Genomic DNA, 12,201 nt, shown 5'->3' with positions numbered 1-12,201 from the left:
TGTTGGTTTCTTATGAGAATCAACCGCTTCAGGTAACAATCCCGATGTGATGGCCATGAATACTTGTGGCAATAACCAGATTCTTGTTTGTTCAGTTTTGAGTGCAAACCAACATACAACACTCCTATATAAATGTTCAAGAAAGCACAGAGTATTGGCAACAAGTAAACATCCTCCAGACCATGGAGAACATGTATGGGGAAGACTCCCTACTAGCCACAGTCCTGGTAAGAGAGTTAAGAGACTCCATGTCAGTGAAACCTTTAAAGAAATCAGTAGCAGTTTTATCACAAACATGTGATAAAAAGTGTGTACCATTGAATTCCAGTATGCAATATGCCCTTCAGCCATCATGATGAACATTTCATGGCTTCCTTGGTTTCCACTGCCATGACAGAGAACTGTGTATAAAATATTCTTTGGAATTTTGTATTTCCTGCTGCAGGAGGAAACTTAGATTATTATGAGTACTTGATTCAGTGTAACAGGAGAACATTTTACCTTGTCATCATTAGAATTTTTATTTTTATTTAAAAATTGGGGCAAAATATCCAGTTGCTACTTGAACCCCAAATAAATAAATTGGAAACCTTATCCTGAAATCAGAGCTACTGGGAAGAGTGTAACTCCTGCTGTATCTGCTATCCTTTCATAAGAGTCCTTCTCATTTTGCAGGTTTCCTTTTAAGTCAGCTTCTCTCACACAACCTAATCATGTTCACAGGGACACCTTAAGAAGCTTGCCTTTAACTACAGAAAACATGCCTGGAGCAGTATGTTCAAACCCCTGCTTCTAGGCAGTTTTCTGAAGCAGTTCTCCATCATCAGTGGAAGAAAGAAGCACCCTGGTATTAGAAGACATACAATATTCTAAAGTATTTGTGTGGCGCCTGAGGTGTAGAAATAGTGCAGAAATAGTCAGAGATTTTCATTTTCATTGCCTTTGCTGTATGTTTTGTTATATAGCAGGTTGAGTAGTTCCCTGAATGAAATCCTAAGTCAAAGCCATCTCTTCCAACGGAAATTCATTGTACAGTATCATATGTCCTCCTTTGGCCTAAATACCCTAAAGGCACCAGATCCTGCCCGATCTTGGAAAATAAGCAGGGTTAGCTCTGATTAGTATTTGGATGGGAGATCAGGAAGGAATACCAGTTTTATATTTCAGAGGAAGGAACTTTCAAAACCACCTCTGAATATCCCTTGCCTATGAAAACCCTAGAAAACTCATGGGTTCGCCATAAGTTAACAGGAAACATAAAGGCACGCGCACACACACACACTGCACCTCCCCATGACCAAATAGAAGAAGAAGCTGATGACAATGCTTGTACCTGTGCTGCAGGCCTATGCTTCACACAACATTAGGCAGCATTTTGGAACCTGGGATTGGTTCTACAGCAGAATATGATGCCATTGGTATAGTTAATGCTGCTGTTAAACAGCCTTCCTCTATGCTCCCCAAGGGGCATCAGGGACTTTTAAAAAGTATGTGTTAAATCTGTCATGTTAGTGAAAATGGATGAAATTATACAGTTTGTGGAAGAGATTATAAGAGAGCCCCTTTGGCTCACTTCATAAAAGAAGGCCTCCATTAACACCTTGTGAAATATTAGCCATTAATCAGCACTTCTACAGAATAAACTATCCATACATATCATTATCTGATCCTTAATGAAGCGATAATAGGAATGCTGTGGAGCAGGGATATTAATGTCTCCTGAGAGACCAGAGCCATGCAAAGGCTAGAAGCCATGACTTTTAATTTAGTGACAAAAGCTTCCACTGCTAATAAGGTAGTTACTTATCCCCTACCATTAGCACAGTTTGGCTACAAGTGCTCCACTTGCAGAAATGAGCTCAGCCCTTAGAAAGTGCTTTGGCAGATGTTGTGCTGCTGATCTTTGACTCTGTTGGGACTTCATATAACCCAACATGGGAAGCTTGTCTACTGTAGTCTGCGCAGCAGGCATTCCCATTCAGGTCCTCGTTTTGCTTTCACATTTGGCTGTAGATTCATAGAATTGGAAGAGACCACAAGGGCCTTCCAGTCCAACACCCTTCCCAATTTATAGGTATTATAATATCCCTCCTCTCTTCCTCCCATCTAGAAAATATTATTAGAATGTAAACTGTGACACCCTGTACTACACTTGTGTGACCCTTCCCACCTGCTGCTATCACAGTCACATAAAGACACCTTAGCCTTAAAATGTATAGGGGCTATGCACATATACTTCCTGTTGTGAAATAACTCTTTAGTAGATACGTCTGCCAAGGTGTTTTTTGCTTCCAGGAACTGAGGCTTATTTAACAGTACAGTATTCTTTTGCTGGCAATACTTGGTTTGAAGGTGATAAAAGAGAGGCACATTATAGGTGATGATGAGAGATGTTGGGAGCTGTCATTCAACTATATCTAGAGGGCCATATGATTCCTATTTTTGGTATCCATCCCTAAATTGAATGTCTTAAATATAGTGATGTATGAAAGTAGGCATGTATCATTGAAAATTTTTAAAAATACTATGGGAAACATTGCAGTCTACCTACCATGGCTCAGGGTAGGATCTCTCTTTAAAACAAAGATTTTCCACCATCTGAGGAGGGTTATATCACAGTGAACCATCACATCTCTCTCCAACCATTTGATAAAACAGTTTGGCTTTTACTCCCCCCATCCACAACCTGGCATACCACCTAATCTCCAGCACTGGTGATATAGAGATGGCCATGCTAATCTATGGTTGAACTCTAAGCTGATTGAAGAACCAGTGAGCCACAGATGAGGCAGTCGGCAGTTCTTTGGATAACTGCCAGCCTTCTTGTCTGCATATATTAACTCTACATAACAGCAAACAAAGTTGAACATAAACTGGTACCTTTATAAACATTTTTTCCTTTGCTAAATCAGCTATTTCCATCTTGTCAATTAGTTTAACTCCAGACACACAATGGCCAAGAAATCTGGACATTTCTTTTTACTTTTAGGTATTTTTCCCCTGCCACTCCATTTTTCATTTGAGTACTAACCTGCCTGATGAAGAGTTCTGGAGAACCCAAAAGTTTGCACCATTTTTGGCAACATTTAAACTATTCTAATAAAGGAATTTACCCATTTGTTGAATGTATCAATGACACATTGTTGTCATATATAAGAGGGTTTGTTACATAGAGGAATGTTTTATGTGGGACAAATGTTATGTGCGAACTGGTCCTTGCTATAGTTGGAAGGTTATCCCTCAAGAGACTGGCCTACTTGCTTCTGAGATCACAGCTGTCTTTCTGATTAACCTTTTCACCATTTTTAGTGATCCTTTTAAAGGTGTAAAAGTGCCTGGCTGTTATTCAGAGACTGGATTGGAGGGAATGTGTCTCCATCATCACAGCAAACAGGATGGCATTTTTGTACTGACAAGCAGGAAATGCCAGACATGCAAGATTGTGAGTATCAGACCAATTCTTTCTGCAATAGAATGGCACCTTTCCTTTAATCACTCTGTAAAAGGTGGGCAGATGGGTGGGCTGCCTGTCTGCTCTGGCATCACCACCACCCTGAATGCATGACACCAGCTGGGATCACATAGGCAGAAGGAAGAACCTAGGATTATTTATTTTAAAAGGGTTTCAAATCAGTTGCAAAGAAGGAAGGTAATCAATAATGAACAGGTACAAAGGCGTGGGGGACACTGAAGGTGTCCCTTTGCATCTCAACAATATTTCCATATGAACATGTGGAGCAACTCAAGTGGGCAAGTGAATATTATACAATTTAAAAAAAAAATACAGAAAGGAAAGTGTTCCATCTCTATATATGAGAATAACCTGGCTGTGACATCTGTCCCCAGCCAGGTTTGAATTGGCTGATGTGGTGGCAGTCACCTTTCTTCTTCGTTGCTTTATGTGCACCTCTTCTGAAGTTGTGCACTTGTTGATACAACTATTCCAGATAGAAGGATTATACCATTCTTCAAGATGTGAAATACCTACCTATCTTGAGCCATTTTTACAATTTCTATGAAATTGCTTGGGGGATGCCATTTAAGAATAGATAGTGCCTGTTGCCCTGACCATCTCTTACAAAAGTTGTCTTTGTATTTGACAGGAGGTCTTTCATTCATTCAGCATCCTGCTTCTCTAGTCCCCGCCCCACCGCTCCCAACCAAATCCTAGAGTCACTACATAAGGATTAAAACTGCATGAAAATACTTCAGTAGATCATTTCCCTTCTGCTTGTTTTACTTTAGCTATTTTCTCCATACCCCCATGAAAACAGGCTTTCTACATGCACATAAAGAAAGATGTTTGAAAAGGGACCATCTCATTGTCCTTGACAAATTCCCACATTTCTGCCTCCTTCTCATTCGAAGGAGATTGGAATATAAAAATATTTGAGGGAGGCGGAGGAGCCAAAGTGAACAGCAGCATCCTTTCATCTAACATTTTAAAATCAGCATTTTTCCATTACATGTATTTTAATCAGTGAAATGCTCCAATTTGAGGAAGGAGGTCCTCCACCGCCACAGACAACACAGGGATGTTCTTAGAGAAATGTACTCAGTTCTAACAGCTCAGGGATTACCCCAAAGAAGAGTCTGCAGCAAAGGCTTTGTGAACCTGTCTGAGAACACGCATGAGCAGCATCTCCAAGGATTAATCAAAAACTCTGCTGATGTGAGAGAAACAATTCATGCCCCTCAGCCATTGCTGTGTGAGATCCAGAAAGCATGAAGGGGGACAGACAGATAGTACAAATGAGCTTAAAGTTCACTTTACAAAAATGGCAGGATTTGGTTAATTATGAAACCTGAAGAGTAATTTTAACAAAGCCTTCTTAAATCCTGCTCCCCAAGAACCTAAGATATCAGTGTGATGTCATTGGATGATGTAGCATGTTCCAAGTAGTGCCATTTTAAAAATATAATTGTACTATTATGTCCCTGTCTATGGTGATTTTATTCAGATGCCTTGTCAGTCCATTTGGTGTTGATCCCACATCTCCTATCACCACTGAAATAGTAGTTATTTTCTTTATCCAGAAGTTCTGGATATTAACTTGTAGGTCTTTCAGACCATTTTCACTCTAATCTTTTATTCTGCTATTTACATGGATTAGCACTTTCATAATTTAAAGGGCGAAACAGACCGCCCCTTTGCACTGCCGTCTGGGCAGCTTCAGAGAGCAGCATTTTCCTTTCTTCATCAGTTTGTTTCACTTGTAATAATCTCTGATCACCAATATTATGTGTTGGATAGAGTCAATCAACAACACTATGATGATGTAAAGCATGGTTGGCTGTCATAATTTTCTGGGTTTTTCTGTCTAGTGCATCTAATTCTGCAATCAACTATTCCATCACTATGTTAGACAACTGGAAGCCAGGAGTTTGTAGTCTGAATTATGTTTCTACTGTTAGGTCTTGATTTTAAGACTTCTTGTACTCTTTTTATGTATTTGGTATTTATAATCTCTTTTATTATCTTATGTTGAACATCATCATCTTGCAATATTTTCAAATAATTGTAATTTCCATTACAGTGGCTTTTAATATATTTCCTTCAAAGGTGCTTTATTATCTCTGATTCAGCCATTTTACCCATATATATTGATAGTATAGCACATCTGTCAATTCCAAATTCCAATGAAATGTCTTGATTCCTGGAATATTCAATAAGAATTCAAGTTACAGTCCTGACTTTCCATATAGCTTTAAATTGCCCATCTACAATAAATGCTTTATTTTCCCAGCTTGTTTTGATATTACATACTAATGTGTTTTCTTTAATATTACTTAAAGTGGTCTGATTGCAATAACAAATAATAAAGAAGATAAGGAATTGCCCTGGAAAATATCTAATATGAAACTCTGCCAAATTTGTTTCTCTGTTCTTAATTTTCTGCTGATTCCTACAGTTTCAAAACCTTTTTGATGCACATGCATGGCAAAAGAGTCAAAGGCCCGTTACAAACGGGCCGTTTTGTGCATGCGGAGCGCGCACTAGGGTTAGAAAGGGGCGGTGCTTCTGCACCCCCCTAACCCTAGTGCGCGCTCCGCACACACAAAATGGCGGCGGCCGTTCCACACGGCCTCCACCATGAGGACGTCACGGCCGCACCGCCTCTATATGGGGCAGCATGGAAGTGACGTCCTCACTCTGCGCCTGGGCGCTTAGTGCGCCCTTAGCGCAGAGCAGGAAGGAGCTCTGTTTTGGAGCTCCTTCCTGGTTTGGTCCGCTGGGCGCAGCCTTCACATGGCTGCGCCCAGCGGACCAAAGGAGAAAGGTGCCCCAGCGGCCCCTTTCTCCTCCTCCCGCCGCTGCAGGGTGTCCTTGGGGCTTGAGCCCCAGGACACCCCTTTTCAGGCTGTGGGGAAGCGGCATTTTGCCGCTTCCCACAGCCTGAAAAGCGCAGATCGGGGCCTCAGCAGCTGCCGTCTTAACCGCTAACGCCCCGATACACCTGGGGAAAGGGGCGGGACAGCCCGCCCCAAATGGGCGGTCTGTATCCGCCCAAGTCTTTTTTTGGATCATTATGCTCTGTGTAAATTTGTTTTTCATATTTTACAGTTATTCCATAACAGTACAGTTATTAGTGCTGTCATAGATGTTTATCACACTATACTCTTAACGAGCTACTATTCCAGTGTGACTCCTCTAGCTGCCTCCTGCTGCATTCTGGGATTGGCAGTTTTAAGGAGGGGTATTTAGAATTCTCAGGCAGAGTTCTCTGCCTGAGAATTCTAAATACCCCTCCTTAAAACTGCCAATCCCAGAATGCAGCAGGAGGCAGCTAGAGGAGTCACACTGGAATAGTAGCTCGTTAAGAGTATAGTGTGATAAACACCATTGTTATCACCACCACCACCACACCTTTCCCCCAGTCCTGGAGCCCTTTCTATGCAATTGCAGCATTAAGATTTCTCTTTAACTGGAGTGACATCATTCTGTGACTATGAAATCCTGGGAAGGACTGCAATTTGGAGAGGTACCCAAACCTTCTGACAGAAAATTCTAAATATCCCTCGCTAAACTGCAAAACCCAAGATTACATCACATAGAAGCATGGGCGGGGTACAGACTGCTGCTTTGCGGCGGTCTGCCGCCGCCGCCAGTAGGTCCGCGGGGGAGTCGGAGCCTTCAGACGGCCCGACTCCCGCGCGCACCGAAAAAAGAAGCTCCAAAATGGAGCTTCTTTTACCGTCGCGTTTGCGACATAGCGAGGCGCCAGGGGCGCGCTCGCTACGTCACAAGCGGCACGACACGTCTGGACGCTGTGCGTCCAGTACGTAAAGATGGCGGCGCCCGTATGAACAGGGTGCTGCCATCTTGTACGTATTCAATACGTACTAGGGTTAGGGGGGTGCGGAAGCACCGCCCCTTCCTAACCCTAGTACGTATTGATGACGTACTATTTGGCGGTCTGTAAACCGCCATGGTAATCATAGTGTTATGACTATGCAATGTAAAAAGGACCTTGGGGCTCAAAGGGCCTTACAAATATTAAAACAGATACAGACATTTACATCACTAAAAACATTAGCTCAAAAAAGAACAGTACATTCCTCTCAAAACCCAGATCTATGATTGCTGACTCATTCACACAACCTTTTATGTGACAAAATATGACCAGAGATCAGTTTGGCTTGGTTTCGTCCCAGTGAAGAGGCAAACTGCCTGTTTATGCTCAATCACAGCCTTAATTTTGCAGTGTAACAAATGGAGGTCAAGAGAAGTTTCCTTTGCAAGCTTTCTTGCTTTTGTTATATGGGATAGAGAAGTTAATCAGACTGACAGTGACTTTTGACTTTAAATACAGTTTAAAAGGTCACAAACTCAAGCCTGCATTGTTTTGTTTTGTTTGTTGTTGGGTTGTTTTTTTACCATCTTACAAAATATGTGAAATACATGCTGCTGGCAGCATCCAGCCTGCACAGAGCTGTCCCTCTATGACAAATCAAACTACAACAAAATGCCACTGCACAGATTGAGGCAAAGGTTACAAGGTCAGATTACACTTGTGTCAGTATATCTGGACTATTTTTCATGTTGTTCATCTCCTAACAGGTGGTAACACCCACCCAGCCCTTCAGTGATACCTAATGACTCCACAACTAAAGGTTTAAAAGCATCTTTTTCCGGGATTTTGTGAAGCAAATTAGATTCTCAGATCCAGCAATCTGTTTTCATGGACTCAAGGGCTGAGCTATTAAAATTCTCACTACCCCATCAGGATAGGGTGAGTTAACAGTAGGCTAACCTAATAACACCTCATGCAGGGAAGCTGCCAACACTTTGCCCCATTGCCTAGATATAGGTAAATAATAACAAAAGGAGGGTGAATTCATGTACAGCCTCAGCACTTTGACAATTATTATCAAGGTACCGTAGAAACAAATCAGTTGAAGTTTTTATGGGCTGTAGGTCAGAGCTTCTGAAGTTGCATGGCAAAACCTCAAAATATTTTTAGGAGGGGGGGAGGACACAAAGTGACATGCTAGAAAATCAAGGACCACACAGTTAGCTTTAGAGGTGATAAATCTCTTTTATCAGTAAATACATGGATTTTAGAAATCAGGATATTACTGGCACATGTTGTTAGTTAAAATTCTTGTTTTTTCCAGCAACAAAATTTCAAATGTTTTGGATCCAAGTCAGAGAAGCAAAGGTACTCCAAAACTGAATATAAGAAAGAGGCATAGCTTTATTATTACTGATTAAAAACAGTTTGGAAATGATAAAATGAAGTACAACAGCCTCATAAGCCTTGTCATTTAAAATCATTGAGCAAATATTTTGAACATTTTTCAGAGAATGAACAATATTTGGCAAGGAACACTAGCAAGTATTCCATATCAGCTGATTAGTTATGTAACTTCTTTTGGCCTAACAATTCCCGAAATCTGACAGAAATGTCATGCAACCATGCTCTGACATCTGGCCAAATAGACTCATTCCCCCATGCAGCCAATGCCCAGTAAAAATAAGTTGGGACAGGGAGTTACAACCATGGCAACAGTCTCACAAATGTGACTAAGTAGGGATTGTGAAAAAGTAAGAGTTACCTAGATTCACTCATCCACAAGTGTTTTGTATTCATGACTGTTGCATAGTCACAATTGTGTTACGGTCATAACTCTACACACACGCACACCTAATTTACCAGGCATCAGTTGCATGGGGAGAAGGAGAACCATTGTGCCAGTGATCAAAAGATGGGTTAATACAGTGGTTTTCAAACTGGGAGGTGGGACCCCTGGGGTCTGCAGCACCCAAGTTACTTAAGGATATGTGTGAGACTTGGAGGCTACTACCACTATCACCATCACCATCATCATCATCATCTCCTCAACTTTTTCTGTCCTGGAGGAGAAGAGAAAGACAAGGAGCCTCAAGGAAGAGGAAAGCTTCCGGCAGGGCCCCATCCATCCTGTCACTGCCCGTTTTCTCGGGATGAGATGCTGCTCAGCCTCAACCAGCATGGCCATTCAGTCCAGTGTGCCCTAGGTAAACAGTGGCTAAAATATTCCTTTATTGCTCTCTTTCTCTTGATCTCACACACACATGCACACGCATGCTCAGCTGTACACTAAGTATATGCAAAAATTACACTTGTTAAATAATTCAATAAGTGTTCTAAATTGAACAATGTTATTTCCTTACACTAATCAAAAAAAATTATTCATATACTATACTGATCAGGGGAGTGCGCAAATGTTTGCAAGTGGATATAAAGTGGGTCAAAAGGGTAAAGTGAGGACCATTGAGTTAATGTCTGCTTCATGTCTGGGTATGGGTCAGGCCAGATTAAAATTAGTATATTTAACTAAGTAGCTGATACAGAATACAGGCCACTTATTATAACAATCACTATTATTTACTTCTCTGTGCAAATGTCTGAATGTTTCTGCTTTCACAAATCACAAACACTTAAACAGCTTTCCCCAAACTGCTATCCTTCTGATATTTTGGATTTCAAATCTCATGGTTAGTGACTAGCAGCTGAGGCTGATGGGAACTGGAGTGCAAAACCTCTGGAGGGCACAAGAGGAGTTGTTGATGGGGAAGGATTGATAAAGCATCCCACTAATAGCTCAAGAGGCAGAGGTTTGGTGGTTCTTGCTGCAGTCAGTATGACAGATGAGTCTTGATTCTTGTTATGGAGCAGAATGCAAAGCTTTGACAAGCCTGTAACAATTATGGTTACAGACATCACACTGGAATGAGAAGAGAATCAATGTAAAGGCTCATCTTTGAACTTGAGACCTTGAAACTTCACAGCTGCAGGCTCCTTCAGGTGAGTTCTGAATTCACAAACATGCTAAAGCAAGTTGCTACCTACAAAAGCTCAGGACACACTAAACAAGCTCTAAAGCACCAGAACTCTTTTGTCTATCAAGTGAATCTGGTGATTATATTCCCATTTTAGCATGTAAAACCAATCTGACCAACAATCAAATAAGTCATTTAGTTTACCAATTTGTATCCATTCCTGTCTTATGCCAGCCTACAACCTGTTGAAAAACTGCTAAACCTTAGATATTCTGGTCAGATGTTCTTTCCTTGTCTAATTTCAAAGCTGCTGCTGTACAGAGCTAGTTTATTCTTCAACCACCAGTATCGTTATTATATCTATTGCTGAACTAGTGCCCTCACTGCTGTTTCCATTACAGTGGTATCCCTCCTTCTGTGCTTACAGGCTTTCTAATCGATTCTCCCTATTATTGTTATTCGTATGAGGGAAAAAACCAAGAAATTAGTCAAGAAAAATAAGAAAATTCTGTTACCCCAAACGAATTCTGTTAGCATCTGAAGTAGGAAAGTGCTAATATGGCCTTGACATTCAGATGCAGGTACTATGGTTACTTTAGCCTTGGATAAAGGTAACAGCTTCCATGTGTCTAGCTGTTACTTTCCTTTATGCCCTTGATGTTAACACAGTTTGGACAGCAATGCTGCCCAATTTATGCAGCCTACAGCTGCCCATGGTTTGATGTTCTTCCTTTTTCTTTTAAAAAAATCTACAGCATCTGCTGCATCACTAACTTCCCTTAGCTCTGATTAAAACAGTGTGAATGTCCATGACATTTGTGCCTGTCAATCCTGTCATGAGGAGGTGACGCCCACTCTGGAACTGGGAGAAGAATGTGTATGAATCGTTATTGCTCAAAAAATCCTCAACTATGAAGCCTTCCTGCTCAGCCTCTTCCACCAGCGCTTGGCTACAGAAGGCCCCAGCTGCCTCTGTGGGTCCATCTTGTCCATCAGTTCCGCCACTCAGGAAGGCAACTTCACATCTTTCCAGGTAGTTTCCCTCTGCAGTGGATTTAGCCTTGTGCAGCTCCAAGGCCACTCGCAAAGCCAGTTCCTGGTTTCTCCCACCCTTCCCCTTTCCTTGAAGGTGCACAGTGGTTTCTCCACCAGCCAGGAGACAAATGGGCATATCGCCATGGGATTCTTGCAAAGTTTTCAAGGCATCCATAAGGTCCAACCTTGGGATTGCTAGCTCTTCTACAAGATTTGAGAGGGCTCCCCTCACCTTGTCTTTTAAAGAGTCGTTCCTGGAAACCCTAATGGTGCTCAGGCAAACAAGCTGAATCAACAGGCTGTAGAGCTGGGCAACTGTGCTGACCTCCCCACACACACCATCACTCAGAAGCACAGACAGGTAACCCAGATTCTCTGCCTGGCGTTTGGCCTCCTCTAAAGCTAATCTGTTAGAACCAATGACTACATTGCAGACATGGTGAAAGTCTTGAGGAGTACCATGCTCTGTGACAGAGCCAGAGAGAACAGTCTGGACAGACTCTGGCAAGTCATTCAGCAGGTTATATTTGGTCAGTATCTGAAAACAATCCTGGATGCTGTGAGAACTGGCAACAGTGGGTCCACTTGCTATGATGTCTAATGGATCCCCAATGACATCGGAGAGGATAAGGCTCAACACCTAGAAGCAAATAAGGTAGCACGTAAATATAGATCACGTTGCACAAAAGCTCACTGATGTTTAGCTGTTCCTGTTTGGAATTTGGGCTTTAATTGCAAGCAAGGGCAAATTCATTCGCGCATCCAGATTGCTCAATTGATTGCAAGGTCAAACACCACAGCGAATGTTTCCGTGACAGCAAAAACAGGTTTCAATAGAGGGAGTTCATGTTCGGCATTCAATCATAGAGGCAGGAATCCTAATCAACCTTGCAATGAAG

The 12,201-nt window shown here is 41.8% G+C and overlaps 1 protein-coding gene across 6 annotated transcripts in view; it reads right to left on the bottom strand.

Annotated features, from left to right (window-relative positions):
• Positions 1–8,503: 8,503 nt before the first annotated feature.
• The window catches only part of GLYCTK (glycerate kinase), a 32,988-nt gene continuing 29,290 nt past the window's right edge, over positions 8,504–12,201 (bottom strand). For all 6 annotated transcript variants that reach the window (XM_042454096.1, XM_042454100.1, XM_042454101.1 and 3 more), the window contains exon 5: positions 8,504–11,942. In XM_042454096.1, coding sequence (XP_042310030.1) covers positions 11,037–11,942 — 906 coding nt within the window. In that variant the 3' untranslated portion in view covers positions 8,504–11,036. The remainder of the gene's footprint in view (positions 11,943–12,201) is intronic.

The sequence above is a fragment of the Sceloporus undulatus genome, chromosome 2 (genome assembly GCF_019175285.1).
Source record: "Sceloporus undulatus isolate JIND9_A2432 ecotype Alabama chromosome 2, SceUnd_v1.1, whole genome shotgun sequence".
NCBI lineage: Eukaryota > Metazoa > Chordata > Lepidosauria > Squamata > Phrynosomatidae > Sceloporus > Sceloporus undulatus.
The sequence above is the reverse complement of the archived record's forward strand: the minus strand, read 5'-3'. Positions and strand labels throughout refer to the sequence as shown.